At 36.8% G+C, this 24,395-nt stretch overlaps 1 protein-coding gene across 2 annotated transcripts; it reads left to right on the forward strand.

Moving 5' to 3' along the window:
* Positions 1-155: 155 nt before the first annotated feature.
* On the forward strand, positions 156-24,336 carry ankrd10b (ankyrin repeat domain 10b). 2 transcript variants are annotated; one of them, XM_079464631.1, is made up of 6 exons: positions 156-646; positions 4,009-4,161; positions 5,304-5,395; positions 18,764-19,014; positions 21,362-21,460; positions 23,523-24,336. In XM_079464631.1, exons 1-6 carry the CDS (start codon positions 455-457, stop codon positions 23,816-23,818), a joined length of 1,083 nt encoding a protein of 360 aa, XP_079320757.1. In that variant the 5' UTR covers positions 156-454; the 3' UTR covers positions 23,819-24,336. The 2 variants fall into 2 exon arrangements, with proteins under 2 accessions (XP_079320757.1, XP_079320756.1); XM_079464630.1 differs by having other exon boundaries at positions 23,520-24,191.
* The last annotated feature ends 59 nt before the right edge of the window (positions 24,337-24,395 follow it).

A 24,395-nucleotide genomic window follows, 5' to 3' on the forward strand; every position in this document is an offset into this window, starting at 1 on the left:
AAATCTGTTTCTGGTGTTGAGGCTCGTTGCATGACTCCAGAGCACAAATACTCCATTTCTGGTTTTGAGGCACTGGTTGATATTGTGTTGGGCATGCGCGACTCCAGTCCGTCACAGGACTCCGCTTCTGGTCTTGAGGCATGTTGTGGGACTTCAGAGCAGAAAAAGTCAATGTCTGGTTCTCCAGCCCGTGCGTATGGTGTATTGGGCATGCGTAACTCCGGCGTGGTCCAGTTCTGGTTTTCAAAAATCCTCACATGAAGTTTATTTCCTTGCGCCAGCGCGCAAGTTGTGTGTATGTGAGCACGGCACGCCGTGCGTCTCGCCGCCTTTTTTTATGCGCTTTGTTTGCTGAGGACGTGTTTAATAAGATCGTACGTCGTCAAGGCCACCGTTTTTCGTGCCGATTCTTATTTCCACACATTTATAAAGCGGATATTTCAGTCTTGCACAAATGTCGGTTGGGCTGGAGTCTGGATTTTCTAGCGAAGAGGTGCTAAACATTCGCTTTCCTCTTCACCGCGCGTGCAGAGATGGAGATGTGGGCGCACTGTGCTCGCTCCTCCAGTGTAGCACAGATCAGCTTTCCGTCGAAGACTCTTTCTACGGATGGACACCTTTACATTGGGCTGCACACTTTGGAAAGGTAGTCATGCAATATATGAGTTATTGTCTAATGGGTATGCATAAGGACGTCATCAGACAAACAATGCTTTATTCATTTAACGAGCGGCATTGCATAGAACATCGGCCAGACGTCAACGTGTATGTGCGCAGAGACTAAATTTGCACTACATATTATATACAAAGATAATTATTGCACTATTAATGTATAATCTACTCCGTCCATTTCGTTGTCTAGACAGTCGCCGTTTTGCGTAAAATCAAAGGTAAAGTTATTCTTGGATTATACTTTAATTGGATGCAATCCACAATGTGCAGAACCGTATCATTAGGTTAGCGCAAATGTCACATCTGTTATCTGGATTAACGTTAGTTAAAAACGCACACACGACGTTAAGGGAATTACAGGCTTTATCGTTTTTCTCCATTTGGTTTGTCCATAACACGAACTTCGCCATGTGAGTGCCTCAAATAATGATGTCGGAGTCAATTGTGTCCAACGTTAGTCGCTGTTTTACTTGAGTTTACCAAACTAGACGAATTGCAAGACACGTGCAGGACAATATAGCAAACAACCTGTTTTCAATAGATATTTTCCGCAACACATACTGTAACATACACAACGCCGTTTTGTTTGTTGATTTTCTTTCAGGTTGCTTATGCTGAGAGATAAATCTGTGCTGTAATGGTTTCAGATCAATTTCAGTTAAATTCTAAGCAGGGAGGGCTGAATCTCAGATGACTCATAAAAATTGTTATGAGGAAGCTATAAGTCTTTCTCTACTCTTGTCTTGTGCCACTCCCACTTTCTCTGGGTGTGTAGCGATAATATTTTTAGAGCACAGGAGTGTCTGGACGAGTCTTTTCGGCGGGTAGATGAAAAACAGGAAGATGCAGAGTGAAATTTGAGATTTCGCAGGAACAGGAGTCGAAGAATGCTGAGCAAAATGGCCTTGTCTGAAAATGTACAAAATGGGTTTGCAGATGCGTGTCATGTGCAGATGTTTCTTACCCTGGAACGTGACGGCTACATTTTTTCGTAATAGTTTCAATTCTGAGTTTAGGACCAGATCGTTTTCTACCTTTTTACCCAAGGAGGCCTATAATATATTTGTAAAACAATTTTACCATTATATAACGAAATATTAATTAAATTCTTAATAAATACTGTATATTGCCTGCAAAATGTCTGTGTTTATTTTTTCAAAACGGGCATTAATGATAAAAGATACATTATTGCTCCAGAATGGTGTAGTTATGACATCTACCAGAAGGGGCGTATTGGCTAGCCAGCCAGACCTTGACCTTCTTGGCTTCAGCTTGGTTGTAAATTCTTGTGTAAGACTTTAATCAACTAACAAAGCTGTTGGTAGACTGAGTAAATCATGTAAAATGAATCTTTATTTAATTATGTCTTGGGCTGTCACAAATGTTGAAATTTGACAGTCAATGAATTGTCTAACAATTAATTGCATTGCATAGGGCTTTAATCGTTATGGTTTATTTTAAGTGACCGCAACGGTAAAGAGGTCTGCTTTATGATGATGTATACATTGATCATAGATGGTAGCGTTTTGTCATGCGTTGATCCATGCTTTTATGTGAATAAAAGCTTAAAGCGGCACTTTGTAGGTTTGGCCTCTTTGTCGCCATCTCAGTTTGTAATTGCTACTGCTGTTGATGTGCCGAGGTATTTTCTTTACGTGAGTTGTGGTTCGGCACTGCTCAACTGGACGGATGAGTCTGGCCTGTGACAGTGCACCGGTGAGAATCTTCACTGTACATCGGAAACGCATCATAAACACAGATAAAATGTCAGATGATATAACACGAAACAGATAAGAACCCAAATAGCACAAAAGGAGTGTTTTGATATTATTTTGGGTGCTGGGTCATCTCCATACATACCGGGAGTCTCCAGTTTTGTTGTTTCTTATGAAAACTCTCATAATGCGAACCGCACCGAAGATCACCGAACATGGGTCTTAAATGGTGACAAGTAGGGTCATAAATCATTGTACATCATACAACTATATACTATGTGCAAAGCCTTGCCATCATATCCGGGATATAATGTAAATTTGAGAAATTACAGGCTTCACTTATCCGTGCTAATTCGCGCCACATGAAATACAGATATCGGGAGGTCATTTCTAAATCACATGAGGTCCCCAGATAATACGAATCCTGTGCGAATAGGTCTTAAATTACATTTATCATAATGAACATAGAGAAAGAACAACTGATAAAACTGTACCCGTCTGTATTAACACAACAAGGGAGCAACGATTTATTGAACGATCTATTGAAATATTGAAATGTCTTTCCTGTTCAGAAGGAATAAAGTCATTCCTGCATCCTTTGAAATGCCTTGCCAATATTAAATCTTGATAATTAATTCTAGTCCAACCACATTCACTTTTTCAGTTTGTACTTCCTTGTTTTTCACATCTGATGAATCTCCAGATGTCAACGCTGCTTGCCGTTTAAAAGTAAAAGTACTAAACAATAAATAATACTAAAAGTTGTATAAAATCCTACCAAACAGTTGTGAGTAAAGCATCCACGTGCTGGCTAGCAGCAGGATTCTCTTCGTTCTGTGTACGAATGTGACGAATGACGCATAGACGAAAGACACCAAATAAGGATCTCCGGGAAAATTACAAATCATTATTACCACCTTTCCGTGGTGAATCCTGCAGGGGTAGTGAGTGACACGGTTTTAAACACAGTTCTTCCATGTACTTGCTCAATAATTGACTCATTTTTACTCAAAATAAGTGACTGACTGTTTATTTATCATATAAGGCAATTGTTGGAAATCTATTTTGGAATTATTTCTTTCTTACACATTTAACTCTTTACCCACCAGCCTTAAAAAAAGTTGCCAGCCTACGCCAGCGTTTTTAAAGATTTTGCACGTTTTTGATGGCTCACAGTACATTTTCTGTAATTAATTTATGGAGAAACAATATTACAAATGAAAGTCTCTACCTTCAAACAATAGAAACTGTATTCTTCTATCTTCCTTTGTTCTTTTTATCTCCTCTTAGATTTGGGAAGGTTTTTTCCAAAATGCATCACTTTATCAAAGACTTCACCCAGATTGAGAAATATCATTACAAAACAGTAAATGCAGAGCAGGGACTTTGGATGTAGGGATGCTGCCCATTCTTCATACCCCCTTGTGTCTTAGTGTCAAATTATTATGGTTTGGTCAAATAACCGTGAGGATTATTTTAAAACTGTGCCTGGCCTATAGCAGTTTTATGTATATACTCTCTCCAGCCAACTCTCAAATATTTGTATTTGCTTCAACCTTTGAAAACCCCTCATTGTTGTAATTAAACTTCTGTTCATTGCTACCTCTCTTCTGTCACCCAGCTGGACTGTGTTATGCGTCTAGTGCAGGTGGGATCTGGTGTGAACTCAATGACTTCTCGCTTCGCCCAGACGCCTGCTCATATCGCTGCCTTCGGGGGTCATCCTCAGTGCTTGCTTTGGCTGCTGCAAGCTGGAGCTGATATCAACAGACAGGTAAGTGCCATTAAATATTGAATATCTTACTTTCAAAAAACCAAATCAAATAAATTTGTTTTAAAACATTATGATAGATTACACGAAGTGGCAACCTTAATAAATCATTTCCATATTTATTTTAGACTACACTGTCCTTTGTGCCAAACTGTGTTTATAACAAGTGTTTATACAAATGGACAAAGCTGTACTTGTTTTGATGACAAATCAGACCACAACTGAGTTGCTTTTGAGGTCAAGGTCACTGAACGATTGTAATATATAGCCATTGTATTATACCGGATCAGTATTGTGGCTTTTCTCATGTGTAGGATTTGGAATTCCCCATCAGCTTCTGAGCCTTTTTTATTTTCCGCCCCTGCCATTCATTGTTGTTTTACAGCAGAGCAATAAGACTAGTAGGCCAATGTTACATAACCAGTGGTGTGTTGCTGTTCTCCAAATATAGGCCTGTTTCAGATCCCCTTAGCTCAGGGAAATCAACATTAATCATTTAAGGACATGGCCGCCCCCTCGACTGATCTCTTATAAACAGTCTTGTCTTTTACTGCTTGGATTAATCCTGCTAGAGAGAAAAGCTACTGGGCGTTAAAGACTGACCTACATTTTTCTCCAGTGAATCAGATTTTGTTGTAAGGGCTGGGTGATGCTCACTGGATCGTTTATTGGCCGTCTCTGTAGTTTTCTGTCAGGGTGAGAAGTTCAAGCCTCCTGTCGGGAGTGCCTTTGCTGCTCTGGCTGATCCACAAGCTCTAAATAAATGATGATGCTGGGAAGTGACAGAGAAATTGCACTTCCACTAGCTTTAATCTGCGGAGGGGTTAGACGGCTTTGGTGGAAAAAAGATCTAATAGGATGCACTCAGAATTGTGGTTACACTAGTAAAGAATGAATGTTACGTTATTGTTTGCAATATTATGCCTGCTACAGTTATTACATAGTGATAAGATACCAATCTTCTTTTTGAAAAACATTATGGTCTTTAAGCCCATAAAATGCGTTATTTAAGCATATTCTTGTTTCAGGCATTCCCATGTCTCCCTATTCAAGTGGACAGATTAACTTTCATGCCTCTTGGGTACAAAAGTAAAAAAAATTGTCATTGGCTTGCTTGCATGAACTTTTCGGTCTCTGTTTTGTAGGACTATGTGGGAGAAACCCCCATCCACAAAGCGGCTCGTGCTGGTAGCATTGAATGTATTAACACCCTTCTGGTCCAGGGAGCCAAGGCAGAGTAAGTCTTATCTAACTGTTGCTCAGAAGTCCTTCAGAGTAACTGTATCTCTCTCTCTGTCCTCTACATTTATGCAATTTCCCAACTGGTGCTTTATATAGGAAGGGCTCCATCAACACTGAAGAGTTTAATTGTTTTTCTTAAACATTTGAAACTGTTACTTTTTCATCATCTTGAAGGGAATCACTGAGCCATCTCTATAAAGAGAAATTGGCAACATACTACATTTTAGCACATCTCGCTTATTAATGTCACATTTCAGGGCTCCAGACTGCACCGAAATATTAAATAAAATTAATTTGCATATGCAACGATTGCCACTTTCAACAATATAAATTCACACAAATTTACTGTAAATTGTGTTAATCTGGCTAGGGCTGGGTGATCTTCCCAAAAAAGCATATCACGATCTTCATAACAAAGTATCTTGATTTTCGATCTGAATTGAAATGCAGGGCTGTACCTTAATTTTTTTTGCACATAGCAATGTTGCTACAGAGGTTTAAAGTGTAAACCTTTGTAGCACAGGCCAAACAGTTCAGGTAGCACTAGTATATGATGATAACGTCTGTTATCATCATTAAAAAACACATATGCAGATCATCACATAAACAACAAAGCACATTCAAGTTATGTGTAAATGGATTAACTAGGACCATATACTTTTTAGTTTACCCATTTTGTATTGACAGACAAGATCACGATCCTCTCGATTTCGTTGAGGTTTGAGGACGCCTTCAAGATCAGTCGCGATTTAAGATCGTGAGATCGCCCTCTCACTGTTCTCTTTGACCAGTCGTTTCATTAATGTAGAGCACCAGAACACAGATGGGTATAGATAACCATGTCAAAATGAAAAATACCAGAGTTTTTCAAACAATCCTCTGTCAGGCAACAGTCAATGAACACATCATGGCTAAGATTTAATCATGTGGCACAAAACATCATTTGTGACTTGTTCTAAGCTGAAATGTGGCGATAGTCAAGAATAAAAATGTTAAATTACGTAAACTCACGAAATTACACCATTAGCACAGGCAGTGTCTTGTGCATATGCAATTGACGATCAAAAACATTCAGCAGCCTATATTTGAAGCGCTTTCACGAAGTTGACCTCTTTTTTTTCTCTGGAGCCCTGATTTTCAGTTAACCTGTACATTAGGATTATTTGTGAAGTTTAGCGAGTTTGTTTTGCTTAAGTTTTCAACTTCTAAATTACAGCATTAATTCATGGAGGGTCAAAGCTTCTCGGCTTAAGTCCTGATGGCCCATGGCAATGCACATTTTGTGTCTCCTTAATTTAGAACCAATTCAAATCATCAGCTCATAAGCAAATAGATTTATGAACAGAGTTTAATATGTTAATGTGCAGTGTTATGGGTTTTCAGAACCATCAGAGTTGAGAACCGTCAGTGATTTTGACGGTAAATTGCAGTAGTTCACCCAAAAATGTACTCGCCTTCATGCCAACCCAGATGTATATCCCTTTCTTCAGTTGAGCACAAACAAATAATAATTATAAAAAGTAATAACATGTTTAGCAGTTTAATGTGTCTCAAAATGGCGACGCTTCAAAAAGCACATAAGTCCATCATAAAAAAAATGTAATAACGCGTTTCGAGCTTATTTAACGTAATTAAAATGTAAACAAACAGGTCCAAGCACTGGATTTAAATATGGCGGCTCATTGATACTTTTAAAACGCACGCAAGACGTGCTATTTTAATTTTGCTTCATCATTTTGAGTACTGTGTAAGACATGCCAGTATTTTAATTGTTGGTGTTCAGCTGAAGGAAGGAGGCTATATATCGAGGCGTGAGTAAATGTGATTTTGAAAACGAACAATTGGACGTATTCGGCCTATTTTATAAGAAAGTTTTGATGGAGCTCTTCTTCAACCAGATTTGGTTATATTGGCTAAGTTTGGCTAAATGTCTAATGTATTCTGAATACAGTAATTTGATGATTTCTATCATGTCTTCTATAATTCCCTGTGAAGTGCAGAGGTAATATCCTTTTTGTTTCCTTCACATTTTATTTTTAAATGTGTTTTTATTACAAGGTTGTCAAGTTTTGCACATTTCGTCACAGCTCAAAAGTAACAAATGCTTTCAATATTTGGGTGCCGAGGGGCATTTCTCTTGTTATGATGTGTAGAAATGGAGCACGGGACAATTTTCAACCCCATGGTGTCAGGAACGGTTCAGAATGTTTCTGCAAATGGTCAGACGGAACATTATCTAATGTATAGTTGAATAGTTTAGACAATGTTTAATGGAGCATTTTCCAGGAAACAGGAAAGGAAGAGTGCATTTATGATCGTTTGGATAAGAATAGTTTGATTAGTTATTGGTAATAAATTATTGTTAATAAAAAAAAATTATGACCTGTACATATAAATTTGGTATAGGACTTCAAAAAGAGGACCACTTACAGTATACTGCTCCCATTCATACCTGGAAACACTTGGATATATGATTTTACATTTTAATATGCGACTGAATCATTATAATACTAAGTTTAGATATTTAAAAAAAACTACGGTCCTAAAAGTAACATTGTCTCTGTATTTCACTTCTAGTTCAAAGATGTTTGCTAATTTTAATTCTATGTGTGGGAACAGCACAGTTGGAATGTGGAATCTTGTAAACATGGAAACAACTGAAAAAATAGTAACCAGATATCTCTGGAGATAAGGGTATGTAGAGCCACAGTATACGCTTATCAAGCATTTCATTCTGCTTGGTTTATTCTTGTACAATGTTTGTTGAAGAACTTACTGCTGACCATTTTGCATAAGTATTCTGACGAAGCTGATAATTGTTCTTTTCTGAACGTCTCCAGGGTGTCAATAGAAGCCAATAAGACTTGGTTCTGGGGAATAACAGACTGCATAATAATAATAAGTGTTTTGGCATGTCTGAAATGCCATTGGAATAAATTGTACAGCACATCCCATTTAGTGATAATGTGATCCCACACACAGGAGTGCTTTTGTTGCTCATTCTGGAGAAATGCTCCACTTCACATATCTTGACAATGTGAAATGCCACTTTGGATGGAGAGTTTTTGGAGGCATACTTTAATTATGTTGGACATGATAAATGTAAGCGATGTTCTTTAGAGGCATATACATGTAAATGCTTTCCATTAGTAACTGAACTGCCACTAAATACATTTTTGGCTCAATTGATTTAATTATTATACTTTTTATTAGCAATTTAAAGTGCTGAATTGTTAAGAATGCACTGTGCAGTATAGGTTACATCAATCATTTTTGTCCCCAAAATGTAGTTGGCTGCAGTTAAATGTTCCTTATGAGAAGTTGTGCTGTCCTCTATGGAACATCAACTAAGCCGATGCGCTTGGATGTGTTTATTGCATGCTTTTAGTCTAAAAAATTAAAATAGTCTGCCTAAACAAAACCCCACAAATTTGATACCAGATTTTATACGTTTGCTTATTTGAATGCCATATGGTTATGTTCAGCCGCCGTATAAAAATAATGTTAACATTCATTCATGTAATTTATTATATATATTTTTTTTTTACATACATAGTGTTAAATAAATGTTCACTCAAATTAAAATACACTTTACTATCATGACTTGTTGTATTCTTTGCTGTTTAAGTTGGCAAGTAAACTGAAATTTAGTTTTTCATAAAGTTAAAGCAGATTTGCTGAATTGTGCACTGTAAAAAAAACTTAATTAAATTTCACCAATTTCAGCTGTGCACGTTCAATTTTAGAGTTAAATCAAATTAGCTTCATGAGTCAATCAAACTTGAACGGACTTAAGTTTAATTGACTCATAAAGCTATATTGATTTAACTTAAAAATTTAAGGCAGCTGAATTTGGTAAATATTTTTACAGTGTGTTTATCGACCAAATGTGTAAAAACTGAGAGACAAGCATATTAAACCTTTAAGTGCCTAAATTTGTGTTTCCTACCTTTAAAAATGAATAAATTGAAAGTTTTTTCATTCTGTTTTAAATATGCTCATTCAACTTGTGGAAAATCTTCATTGTAGCTAGTCTCTAAATTTAAAAGAAGAGCTCTTAAATTGTAGGGCTCGCGGTCACATTTATCGCACAACAAACACCTGAATAGATTTAGGTGTATAGGGCACAATGTGAAGAAAACACCATTAACTAGAACCACATTCATTAACTAAAAAGATAGTTTACATGAGTTTTACATGGTAAACCTTATTTTTATATACGTAACATTTATGAATAACATGTGGCATTCATAATTGCGAAATAGAAACATATTGGCTTTGGGAATGTAAGGGTCATTTATATTTGTGCATGCGGGTTTTATTGTCCAATTCAAAATGCTTTTGAGACGAAGATGAAATGTGCATTTAGCAACCAGACAAACAGGATGTTTATTTTTTATTATGGCAGCATGAGCAATCTTTTAAGTGTCACTGTAGCTTCAGGCAGTATTAAAGCAAAGAGAGTATTTCACAAGTGTGTCACATTTACCCCATTAAAAGCAGAACAGAAGGTTTTAAATAAAAGGATTTTATATGTAGGACTTAAATAGGAGTTTACGGAGAGAGGGCTTTGGGTTTTTTGAACATTCATCTTGAATGCAGAAATTCCTGGTTCCCCATATTTTCAATATACAGTAGAGTATGAGTTCTTCTAGAAATATCACATTTGTATTAAGGCGATTGCAAAACTGGATATTTTATCTCCTCCAGATATTTCCTCTCCTCCAGAAGCTTCTACGTATTTTCCTCAGTCACACGTACAACTGAAGATCTTTTACTTCCAAATATGAATTACAAGTTTGCTGCTGTCCGATTCTATGTGCGATTATTTTATAGTGCCCTCACCATTTTTTGGTGTTAACATTAACAGAAGAGTGAACAACAACTTTGTAAAGGTTTTCTGCCTGATATAATTCATCAGATGTCCAGTGGAAGGCAGCTTTCTGTTGTCTCTGGCTTTCCTTTATCAGACTAAATGGCTATCCAGGTCACTTTACGTCCTGACGGAGTGCCTACCCAAGTTGCTCACACATTCACAAGAAACGTGCTGTTGTTCCAGTGCAACAAACTCTGACCACCTCCTACGGATACCGTTAGATCGGGTGGACTGAATCCAAAATAACATGAATGGTATACAGATGAATATTGCTTAAAGTCACCTGGGTTGCAATATGTCTGTAACCTGTTTGTGTTTGGAAGAAACACAGTATTTTGATTTTGATTAAGACCCTCCGTTATTCAGACTGATGTTTTAAATGACCTGCTGTCACATCTCAAATTCATGAAAAGGATAACCCTCTGTTCCCACTTACTCTGGATTGTCAAACTGGACAATGTCCTTGAATCAGCTACATCTCTACAAAGCTATGACATCTTGTTTGTTAACTTTTTTTGTCTTCATAATATACAGAATCTTCAGACTGACCATGTTAACACACTTTGTTCCTAGCTGTTGTTCAACCACACTCCGTAAGTTCTGTGTTCGGGTCTGTACACACAGCCCCGCCCATCCCTGGCCTGCGGAAGAGTGTGACATGGTTTCCAAACAACGTTTTTGCATTTGCCGGTTCCATCAGCTTAGTTAAGAAATTCACGTGTATTGTCCTGCCCAAAGGGAAGCTTACAGTGCATCCGGAAAGTATTTACAGCACTTCACTATATCCACATTTTGTCATGTTACAGCCTTATTCCAAAATTAATTCAATTCATTATTTTCCACAATATTCTACAGACAATACCCCATAATGACAACGTGAAAGAAGTTTGTTTGAAATCTTTGCAAACTTATTACAAATAAAAAATGAATAAAGCACATGTACATAAGTATTGACAGCCTTGAGCCTGCTCAATACTTTGTTGAAGCACCTTTGACACCAATTACAACCTCAATTCTTTTTGAGTATGATGCTTCAAGCTTGTCAGACCTATTTCTGGACATTTTTTCCCATTCGTCTTTGCAAGATCTCTCATGCTTCATCAAGTTGGATGGGGAGCGTCGGTGCACAGCCATTTTCAGATCTCTCCAGAGACATTCAATTGGGTTGAAGTCTGGGCTCTGGCTGGGCCACTCAAGGACATTCACAGAGTTGTCCTGTAGCCACTCCTTTATCTTGGCTGTGTGCCTCGGGTCATTGTCCTGTTGGAAGATGAACCTTTGCCCCAGTCTGAGGTCCAGAGCGCTCTGGAGCAGGTTTTCATCGAGGTTGTCTCTGTACATTGCTGCATTCATCTTCCCCACGATTCTGACTAGTCTCCCAGTGCCGCTGAAAAACATCCCCACAGCATGATGCTGCCACCACCATGCTTCACCTTAGGGATAGTTTTGGCCAGGTGATGAGTGGTGCCTGGTTTCCTCCAGGCATGATGCTTGCCATTCAGGCCAAAGAGTTCCATCTTTGTTTCATCAGACCACAGAATTTTGTTTCTCATGGTCTGAGAGTCATTCAGGTGCCTTTTGGCAAACTCCAGGCGGGCCATCATGCGCCATTTACTGAGGAGTCGCTTCCTTCTGGCCACTTTGCCATACAGGCCTGATTGGTGGAGTGCTGCAGAGATGGTTGTTCTTCTGGAAGGTTCTCCTCTCTCCACAGAGACATGCTGGAGCTCTGTCAGAGTGACCATCGGGTTCTTGGTCACCTCCCTGACTAAGGCTCTTTTCTTTTGTTTGGTCTGGCGGCCAGCTCTAGGAAGAGTCCTGATGGTTCCAAAGTACTTCCATTTACGGATGATGGAGGCCACTTTGCTCATTGGGACCTTCAATCCTGCTTCCCTAGGTCTGTGCCTCGATACAATCCTGTCTTGGAGGTCTACAGAAAATTCCTTGGACTTCATGGCTTGGTTTGTGCTCTGACATGCACTGTTAACTGTGGGACCTTATAGACAGGTGTGTGCCTTTCCAAATCATGTCCAATCAACTGGTGGACTCCAATCAAGTTGTAGAAACATCTTAAGGAAGATCAGTGGAAACAGGATGCACCTGCGCTCAATTTTGAGTGTCAAAAGGCTGTGAATACTTATGTACATGTGCAATTTTTAATAAATTTGCAAAGATTTCAAACAAACTTCTTTCACGTTGTCATTATGGGGTATTGTTTGTAGAATTTTGAGGAAAATAATGAATTGAATCTTTTTTGGAAAGAAGGTTGTAACGTGACAAAATGTGGAAAAAGTGAAGTGCTGAGAATACTTTGCGGATGCACTGTATACAGCAACATTATTTACGACACTGGTAACAGACAATTTCGCTTATCAACCACACAGGGAACTGTGAGCAGAGGTTCTATAGTGTTGCTTTTAGGACTTCCTCGCATTCCTAAACATTCTTCAGTGAAGGGGTACAGCCATTAAAATCTGGATTCGCTTTTCGTGTGCCGTATTGAGACACATTCAATTATCCAACATTTCTGTGTTCCTAATAAATGTGATTTATCTACTTTTGGCCATTTCCTGCTTTATTCCTTTTTTTCTTCTTCCACACCTGCTGTAAAATCTTTGAGGATTCAACAAAGCTCACAGGGCTCATTTCTTCAGATTTTTCAAGTGTTCAATTTATTTTGTTTCATATAAAGCGAAACATTGGAGATAAAATATCCAGTCAAATGTCCAACATTACTCCTTCAAATCCAGTTTATCGCCAAAAGTGAAAAAAGGTACACGCATGGTTCATAATTGATTTTTCCCCAAAACATGACGATAAATATACAAAGATTCAATTTAATCGTTTTCTTTTCCAAAGCCCTCAATCCCAAAGTTTGTCAGGAGAATGTGGGGTCCAGGTAACACAACAACATAGGAAATCAAGAGTAAAACGCTAGGCTTGAATATCAATAGGGATTGCATTTTACTAGACCTGTATTTTGTTTTAATACCTAACATGTCTTTATCTTTTATCCTGCGACATTTTTGTATAGAGAGAAACTGTCTGTATTTACAATGTCGCCTGCAGATTTTTCCCATATATGATACTATGATAAAACATGTTATGAATCATCTGTCACCTTTGACCTTATGAAAGTGACATGATGACAGAATAAATGAAGATGCATTTTGTTAACTGTTACCGCTAAATTCTAGAGAACATCTCAATGTTTTGCAGCTATTGAATTCGAAATGACTTGACTTTTTCAAGTAATCCTAGAAAAGGGGGAGAGCATTCCAAATAGACACTGCTGACTCACTCCAAGTTCCCTCAACGAAACTGCACTGTTGTGGCATTAGGAGTGTTCTCACTATCGCTCCCTTCAGTATCAACACACTGGCAAACTGTTGAGGTATTTCATGCGGTGATTGGTTTTACTGATAGGACATTTTGTACCTACTGTAGAAGTTTCAAAAGACACAGCTTTTGATTTTAGATCTAGTTTTTTACCTGCATGCTTTGCTTTATTATGCCCTTAAATCAATGCAGTTGTTGTATCTTTATCTTTATTTATTTCTATGTTCTTTATCTTTTCTGTAGTCTAACCCTAGGACGTATATGTAGGACAGGTCTAATCAGTCCCTTCTCAGTCTCGACACAAGTAAGCGTGGTCTGAGAACTGGCACTCAGGAAGTTATGAGTTAGGGCCCTACAAAAGGAAGAAAATGTGTGATGTCAGAATAGAGAGTAGCAAAGCAAATCAGGAGTGAAGAGAAAAATGAATGCCTCTTTGTCTTATGGAAATAATTTGCGAGTCAGTAGCAAAGTGCAGCAGTTGTTTACGGTGTGTTTAACACTGAAATGACCAGGCAACAGTGGCAAACCTGGCAGGTCTCAAATTCACCTTCTTTTACTCCATATCTATAATAAAAGACGATACAAATAATATTACTTTGACATTCCATTCAATCTGTTTTCTAAAAACTGGTCAGAATAGTTGGAAGATTTGCAACACAACAAATATAAATTACCTGCATTAATCTGCTAGCCAGGCTCCCGTTTTCCCACTATAAATGGAGGCACTGAATGTCTTAATACTTAAAATTCAGAATGAATAACAATTAGTTATTTTATAATTAATATTCAGGGTTGTTACATTATCTCAATTTTATTGGTAAATTTCTTCTTATTCTGATATATAAGTGTTATACGGACATTAAGTATGAGCAAGCAGGCAAAATACATTCTTTACATTACAAAACTAAACTAATGGTATGAAACTAAATGAGAAGCCCATACACAAACGGACCACTACAGCAGCAACACATCTTTTTAAATCTATGAATTATCTTTTATATATGTATTGACATCTGCATTCGAAATAAATAATTGACAACCCCAAAGTCATTTAACGCAGATTAACAAGAATGTATCGGTCCCTATGATGTCACATTTTACATCCGGCAAGTTTAACATATCTAGGGAGATGTAGACTGTTTCATCGGATGCACGCCCCTGACCCTCAGTTAACTTCCGGCTTGTGTTTGGCTAGTGTCTAATAATATAACTATTTATCTTTTTCATTTGTTAATATACATTTTTACTACATAATAATTGTATTAAATAATGGTTTGTTGAATTTTGCATGTTCATTTGATTAAATAAACAATTTGTTGTATGGGTCCTATAATTGGGACGCATTTAAAACAAACCGAGCGGTACATTGACGTCTATTGTTTGTGAATGTGTACCGGAAAATCAGGTGGGGTCACAAAAGTGTGCATGCGTAGTAAAGTTTGTTTATATTGTCGAGATGGAACCTTCTATATGCTTGTGCCATATTCTTAATCAAATGAAATGTAGAATGAATTGATAAACCAATTTTAAAGTTGACCAAATTTTCCTAAATTAAAATTCCAGCTTGTGTGGTGTTATTAATTTCCCTGAATGTTACAGATGCAGATGCTGTAACAAATTCTAAATTTGGCAAATAGAGCAAAAGAGAGCAATAAGAGTTCTTGGAAGCTAAAATAGGAAATTCTCACATCAAATACGATTAGGTACTAAACAGTTAATTTGATGATGTTTATTATATATACTAATAATAAAAAGGCAAAATATACAAACATTAGAATTTAAGAGTAATGTAATAAATCTGATAAATAATAATCTATGTAGACGCTGCAGATAAATATGATTTGTGCTTGTTTTGCCTTCTAAATTTTGTGACCGATTTCTCCATTTAATAAATGCATAATCTCAATAATAAATAGGAAATGGCCTTTACCCATAATAAATAGGAAATGGCATGGTTCGCCAAAAGAATTTGCATGACTTTTTTATTCAAATTATTGCTCAAGTCCATTTAAACTGCACGTACTGAGGGGGATGCAAATGGATGGTTTTCTCAGGTATCAAATAGACATAATATAAAAAATTAATTAGAAAGATTAGAAACACTAAAACCTGTTGCATAGCTCAAAGACTTATAATGATCTATAATTCAAGGTGTCAGAAATCTGGGTAGCACTTTATTTTACAGTCCTGTTATACATGTATGTACTATATACTTTGGTTCTGAAACCCGGTATTAAATGAGCCCCGGGGCTTAATTATAAAAAGATCGGAGCATCTTCAATCTAAAGCCGTATCGGTTCTGCTATCAGTACCGGAGAAGCACATGCAACCTGTGTCTGAATGCTTTTTAATACTCGTGGCTGTCTCCGCTGCGCAAAAATAAAGCATGGTTCATTTTATTTTTCATTTCTTTATTTTTGGTTTCTTTTTTTTATGCAAAATATTGCAAATAACCAATAAGAGTACTTTAAGAGTAGTAATACCGGTAAAATCTTAATGATACTTAATTGTGTAACTGTTATTATTAGGTATCAGCCCTAACTCTAAACCTTATTTTTGGAGGGTACATATGCTGTATGTCCATGTACTGTGAAATAAAGTGTGACTGAAATCTGATATACAGCAATTAAACAATGTGGACAATATGGAAAAGGGAGGAGTGTCGAAAAAATACTGCAACTAAAGGAATTTAAAATTTCTCGTCTTGTCACTCTTCTGGAACCAAGTAAACCTTTTTTCTTTACATTCAGGGGCGGTTTCCAAGACAGGGTTTAAGCCTAGTCCCAGATGAACTCAAATGTTAGAGGTGTCGTCTTAAAATGATTGAGTGTGTTTGTTTTGTCTCGAGATGTACACCAGTAATGTTTTTATAAGGAATGTTCTTTTAAAAGGACACTAATCCTGGTTTAAACTAATCCCTGTGCGGGGAACCGCCCCTTAATCATTTAAAAGTAATTATTGTGAAGCAAAATGAAGACACTTATGTACGATTTTAAAATCCAAATATGCAAAACCTATAAAAGCAGCAGATTAAAAGCACTACTGAATAATCTCTCAATTCCAAGAAGTTCTAGATCACAGTAGTGATTCAGTGACAGACAAGAAATGAAGTCAACTAAATACAGATCGTCCACATTGTTTTATTTCTGTACTTATTTCAGATTTTCTTGCACCCAGGTTATTTAAAGATTGCGACCTGCCATGATTGCCACGTACCATCCCAATATGTTCACTATTATATAAAGCTGTTTGTTTTAAAAACTACCTGGAAGCATTCATGTATTTCTTCATATGTGGTTAGCAGTAAGTGGGGAGGGTCTGTTCAAGTGAAACATGTTTGATTTTCATTTTTTCCACTGGAAATTGTTTTTTATTTCTAGTTGTTTGACTTGAAAATGTGTTTTATGTTGGATTGAATGGGTGTATGGACTGATGAGATTATTTATTTATACATGTATGTGAATGTGTATTTTTGTTCCAATGAATCCAGGAATGAACAAACCTCTTTTAAAGCAACAAGCAAACCCCTGATGTCACTTAGTGGTAGTGCAATAATATAACTTGCTTTGTGTTCTTTTAATTTGACATATTAAACATAAATCTTATTTTCCCGTTCAGATCACTGTTAAATGTACCAAAGCACAGACATTCAGGCTCATGAAAAGGAGGTGTAGGATTGGGGAGACTGCCAGCGTGTTCTGTCCTCTCGCCAATCAAAATGCTCACAATGAATTGCATGTTTCTTGTTTAGCAATGTATCCACAATACAGTCTTATTGCAGACATTTAGCCACAACCTTACAAGTGCAGGGCTGTTCTTTTTCGGTAGCCAAAGCTCGCATTTATTGTTATTTACTGTACTCTTTTGTTATTGTTATTGCATTGATGGACCTTTGTTAAATTTTGTATATAATGTTAAATGTGTAAGAACAATCTTAGGTTAAAACACATTTGTAAGAAAAGTTAAAGCTTTCAATAAGCTGGCAGTAGCCCCAACACACCATCCTACAAATTCAATAGAGAATAGTTAACACGAATAAGCATTTTAAGTAACTTCAGTAAATTACTTGAAACTGTGTTTGTTACCTTAATGCAACTTATGCATTTATATTGCATTACCAAGGGGTGACATTTCCGCATTCTCACTACATTCAGGATAGGATGTTAGTAGGAACTCCAGGGGTAAGTGTAACAATTTTGTTCATTCATGTATTCCTTATGGTTTTCCACTGCAATAGAAAATGACTCATGCTAAATGCACACTCTCAATCTTTTTGTTTTCATGTCAAATGTCCTACAGGTATCTTCCACTTCCCTGCTGGAGGTTTAACCATTAGGCATCTGATCTAAATGTTTTTCTTTTTGGAGAAAAAGACGATAATGCATTTTTCTATAACTTCAAGGTTCCAGCATTTCCTGGTGTTCTTGTTTCTTCCAAGTTTCCTTCTTTCAACGATGAAAATGAAGATGTACCCACCATTCAGGATATACATTTTCACTCCTTTTCATTTTATTGATCAGAAGATGGATTGGCACATTCTTTTCCTTCCTTCAATAGTAATTGAACTGCACAGTGCTAGAAAGCAGACGTTTCTTCAAGAAGACCTGTGTACTTTACCTTCTTCATTCTATCTATACAGCTGCTGGCTCCACTGCCACCACTTCTTATGCTTGTGCGGTGTGTATCTGATCACCATCTACATTTATTTTCCTTTAAAACTGAACCCATCACAGGATAGTTATCAAGTAATAGCGTTGTTTCTTATTTGGCAAAATACTTTGTACGTTCTTAACCATCGCTCATCAGAGATTTCTTGGATAAAAGAAAACAAATCCTCATTTCCCAAGTGAGTGTGGAGGAATTCTTAAATCATTCTTGTGCAATGAATTCCTTAATTTGATGTTGGCTCTTGTAGTGGTTCATCTTTGTTCATAAATCTTGGTCTTGAGTGTGCACGGTTATTGTCATTTTCTATTGCAGTTGATATGAATTTTTTAAAATCTTTTTCAAGAAATCTGTGTGAAAGATAATTTAGATTAGGTATAAAAGGCAGAAAGGCGCTGTGTGTGTGTGTGTGTTTGTATGTGTGTGTTTGCATCGTTTGCATTAGAACAGCAATGGTAACACACAAATTTTATCATTGCACAGCATGAGGAACGCTAGTGGACTGACGGCAGCTGACCTAGCCCATGCCCAAGGCTTTCAGGAGTGTGCCCAACTGCTTTTCAATGCCAAGAACCAGCAACTCAATCAGCTAAATGGGCCCTCAACCAATGGCTCTGTGGGCTATGGGAACCACAAGCTAATCCAAGAGCCGGGCATCCTTAATGCGGTACCCAGTCGAAAGAGGTCTCTTGATTCCATGGAGTCTAATAAAATTAAAAAAGCCAGAACAGCTGGTAAGTTGTTACAGCTCAATTTCCTAATCTTTAAAATGCGTACAAAATCCGTAGGGGATCAGATAATTATTTCCTGTAAATTTGCCTGCTTACAAAGATATGAAGGGTCTATAATTTTTATGGTAGGTTTATTTTAACTGAGACGGAATATATAAAAAATCTATTTACAAAATGTTATATAAAGGTTATAAATGATTTGCATTTCAGTCAGTGAAATGAGTATTTGATCCCTGAGCAAAACTTAACTTTGTACTTTGTGGAGAAACCCTTGTTGACAAGCACAGAGGTAAGACATTTACATTTAGTCATTTAGCAGATGCTTTTATCCAAAGCGACTTACATAGACTTCAAGGAGCAATAAGCGATATGTCATACAGGAGCTATAAATAATACAATAGGTGCTAATACAAAGTTACTAGTTTCAACAAATCCAGACCAATACCTGTTGAGAGAAAGTTTTGTCTTTCAAGTATTCACAGAAGAGTAGTTTCTTGAATGTTGTGAGATGTGGTTGACCGGACTGAGTTTGGAAGAACGTTCCACCAGGAAGGAGTTGTGAAGGAGAATGTGCGGGAAAGCGATTATTGCCCTTTTGAGAATGCAATACAAGACGCTGCTGGTTCGCTGAAGGCAGGGTTCTTGATGGGGTGTAGGAGGTAGTGTATTGTCCCGGTACCAAAGTTTCAGTAGTTGGTACCAATACCAGTAAAATACCAATTTTGGTACCAAAGCAAAACACCGGTACATTCTTATTTAAAAACACTTTTATTAATAAAGCTCATTGTTCAAATAAATGTGTAAAAAGAAATGCCATTTTGTATACATGAAGTATACAAGTTTAGTGTTTCATGCTGATGAACATTCTCCTCAGTCTGCTGCTGTATAAGCCAAATAGAAAACTGACTGAACATACATGCATTTGCAATATTAGAACAATCCTCAGTTTTTATACTGCATTTACACAACATAACTACCATTAAGGAAACTGTATATTAAAGTAATAAATGCAACAGATGGATATTTCTTTAGTGTAAATTTGGCTTTTTTTAAGTTATCAATCCAAGCATATACCTTTTTATGACTTAATGATATTAACAACATAAACATTGCTAGTCATCTATTTTTCTTTAGCACAATTTTGGATATATAAAATAAGTAGGCTCCTGTAAACTGCACCATTGTCCTCCCATTGATTTTACCGAATTACATTGTTTCCAACACTGTGCTTCTCTGTAGGTAATCTGTGTTCATGGGGTCATAGTCAGAATTTCTCTCCCTCCAAAAACGGGAGAAAATTTTGGCCTTGCAGCACTTACTCCAAAGCCTTTTCTGAATTATTTCGATGTTCATTGTCAAACTTCAGATGAACCAGGCGGGCCTTCTTGGGCTGGAGGACCTTGCGAGTGCTTCAGGATTTCAATCTTTTGTGGCATAGCGAGTTAACAATGGTTTGCTTGCTAACTGTGGTACCAACGGTCTTGAACCCATTAACAAGCTTCTTCTGCGTAGTTCTGGGCTGATCTTTAACCTATCTCATGATCATCTTTACACCATTGGGGAAATCTCCAGACCAAGGGCAATTGATAGTTATTTTGGATTTCTTCTACTTCCAAATAATGTCTGCAGCCTATTCAAGGTTTGTGCAGGTCTACAATCTTGTCCCTGACATCCTTTGAAACCTATTTGGTCTTGACCATGGTGGTGGAGAGGTTGAAATGGAAGATACAGATTCTGTTGGCAGGCATCTTTGATATACATCATAAGTCGATTAATGAGTACTTTCTTAGTGACAAGACCAATCCGTGCTCCATATAGACACATAACTGGAGCATGTATTATTGCTGGTTGGTTGGGGTTCAAATACTTATTTCACTGACTGAAATGCAAATCAATTCATGATCTTTATATACATTTTTCCCTGATTCTTGGTTTTTTAATTTAGTTTCTACTAGTCAAAATAAACCTACCATAAAAAAATGTAGACCCTTAATTTCTTTGTTAGCAGGCAAACATACAAAATCATCAGGGGATCAAATAATTATTTCCCTCACTGTATATTTCAATGCAAGTCATATCCCAGTTAAAAAATGTAGCTGGTGCCTTGATGATCCTGATGATATTGACAAGTCATAACAATTCAAGCAACATTTTTCTTGTAACAGAATTTATGCGTTTAGAACAAAGTTGCAATTTCAACTTCCTTTTTTTGAGTATGTGTCCAGCTTTCGGTATTTTTCGAATAATTAAAAATTCCTGTATCACGTCATGTTCATTTTGGATATCGTTGGGCCTCGCAGCAATATTATAATTTACATTTTATTTTCTTGAACTGTTCTTGTCATTTAAGATCTAGGTTTTCAGGCAATGCATGGAGTTAATGGATCCAGAGGAGAAGACCAGATGGAGAACATGCATATAGAGATTGGAACGGCATTCAATACCACAGGTGGGAACGGATTCCTAAATGGATCCTTTCCTTTGGTGTCCAATGGCTACAAGAATTCAGAACAGGACCAGGTGGTCAGAATGGAGAGCTCATCTTCTCCTGCACAGAAAGAGCAGGAGATCTTCACCGTAGCCTCCATGCAAATACCATGCCGCTGCACTAATTCCTATGCCTATTTGTAGGGGATTGGCCTTTGCTTTATGTATACTCTTTTGGTGACCGAGACGCAATATAATTCAATTAACGAACATCGTATATATAAAATTATTCATTATAAAAGTTATTCCACACCATTCAGTCCTTCTGAATTTAGGTGGTGTGCATTTTTTAAAAACAAAATAAGAGAATAAGTTTTGCCTAGTTGAGTTTTGTTTTGCACAATAACTTCCCCGAATTCCATGTTTCATTTTTATTCTAGTTGCTCCCAAGAAAACAAAAATTTTAGTTTCTTCTCGTTAAAATAGTGGCATTATGTTAGAAGGCAGTTTTTATGCCATGACGTCCACACTGAAAGAAATTTAAAATTATTTTCCTTTTAGACCTAAAATTCCACAGATTTTACTGTGAGTTGTATTCACACAAGTTTTGTAACATTTATAGATTTTTGGTTAAGACTTGATAGTTTTGATATGAGTGACCCATTTTATTTTAGTAGTAATAGTAGCAAGGAACATCTATTCCAGGTGGACAGTTTATTTTATGATCTCCGTAAAAAGATCTACTTGGGAATTGTTTTTAAACTCTCTTTCCACTTATTTCTCTTGTTATGCCAAAGCATATCTTAACATGAATGTATAAAGTACATCCATGGACCTTAGCGGTGCAGCTTTAGACATGTTTATTCTTGTAAAAAAAGTAGTAGGTGCTATTTATTCTTATTTCCTTAATGTTAGACCTTTTGGTGTTAGATTAGGTAATAGTTTCTTTCTATGAGTGCAAAATCTGTTTAAGATGATTTTGTTAGATCTATTCTTTATCATTCTATTTTTTTTAGGGGAGGGTCTTTTCAAGGTAATATTTAGCAGTTTCATATATAGTGAAGACATTTGTTATATTACATATATTAAGCGATGTGAATATAACTTGACAGGCGTGTATCTTTAATTATATTGTAGTTTAAATTTATATGGAAATTGTCATTTTGCTCTATCAAAGAAATAAGTCAGTATATATAAAAATCTGAGGTATATGAGAACGGCAATACTTTTTGCACTGCATATTGAATAATGCATGATTGCCAACTATTGCAAGTATTTTGAATTTCAAGAGACATCTGATATAAGTGTTGTTAATTTAAATTTTGTATATGTCTTGAGATTTAGGGTAAAAGTATTCATGTAGAGTAGCAGGATGCTTGACAAAATGTAACTTCTATTCTCATTAAATGTTATGTCGATAAACAATCCACAATGACTCTTGAATGTGTACTTATTTTAGTTGTTAGAAAGAACATATAAGCGAAATCGGAGGTATATCAGTATGTGGATTCTACTACATTTTATTTACATTTTGTGTCTTGTCTTAATGTTAAATGTTGGTTAAATGCTTTATAGTTAATTTACAATATGTCATTGTGCTATTGTTCTGTTCTAACAAGGTAAGCAACGTGAATCAGAACTTACATCTTTGGTTCAAATGTGTTACGTAAACCTTACTGGAACAGCGACTTTCCAAACTTGGAGTTCTCAATAAGTGAACCTGATTTTGCCAAGTACCTGGGTAGTTTCTGGGTCAACAGCCATGTCAGTCCTGGACCAAATCAGATCTTGGTGTGCTATGCTTGGGTACGCAATTCTTGTAACTGCTTATCTCACTGTAGTTTAAGAGCTGGGTTAAGGTTGGGGTATAAACGTTCTTTGTAAAAAAAATTGACCCAACTGTTGTTCCACGACCAACCAAAAATATCGACCGAGTTAACAGTTAAAGATTCAAGTAACATAAATGACAAAGTAAACTTGTTGGAAAATGTTGTGCAAAACAAATATCATTCAGGCAAAGTGATTGACGCTCATATATTGTCTTTGTGAATGGCATTTAATTTTTTTGTTCTCTTTGACAGCAGAACTCCCTTTAAATGGACATTTCCCTCATGAGCAGCACGCGATGCATGAAAATGTGAATGGAAATGCAACCATCCCATCAGAGGTTGGGAGTGGTGATCATGGGAAGGGGGGCATTTCCTCACATCTTGATTACTTTGATCATGGGCTTCACTTTGGCCATCATAATGGCTTTGGAGATACAGCCGAGAACATGGAGGATGCCAGCAGTCGGATAGAGCATCTTAAGTCAGTCAGTGCCGAGAAGCAATATGACCACATCACCTTTAACACCATGCACCTCTTTCACGGGTGTTAAAATATCCCGTCCAGAGTCATATGCCTTTATATCCATACAGAATGTGCTGCATTCCTCTCTCCATGTCCATTGAAAGGGACGCTGTATTATGGCATTTTTGTTTTGTATTTAAATTTTTTGAGATGGTTTGTTTTAAAAACGTTTATTTTCAGAGGTAACATTTGTGTTAAAAAAAGTTGATTTGAAAAGTTATTCTCTAATTGGGGCCAAATCGAGATGATGTTAATGTTGTGTTTCTGTTGTTAGAGAATCCCAGAGGGTGTTCGTGTTTGAGTTATTTCTATGTATTATTGGTGCCTAAATATGTTGTTTACCGTCATCTCTTATGTAGTAATTAGAGCTGTGACAATAAAATGTTTGATGAATTAACACCCGTATGTCTCCAACCCATCATCTAATGATATTAGCATTTCTGAAAAATAACACTTTTCTTAACTTAAAAACAACATTACAATAGACTGGTACATGTTTTCTTCCTCGTTAAGGAATATAAGAGGTCAAATAAACGAAAGGAAACGAACAAAAACCTGATGCGCAATTGCCTCCACGTCAAATTCAGGTCGTCATCAAGGCCTAT

Source organism: Barbatula barbatula (genome assembly GCF_947034865.1).
Source record: "Barbatula barbatula genome assembly, chromosome: 9".
Taxonomy (NCBI): domain Eukaryota; kingdom Metazoa; phylum Chordata; class Actinopteri; order Cypriniformes; family Nemacheilidae; genus Barbatula; species Barbatula barbatula.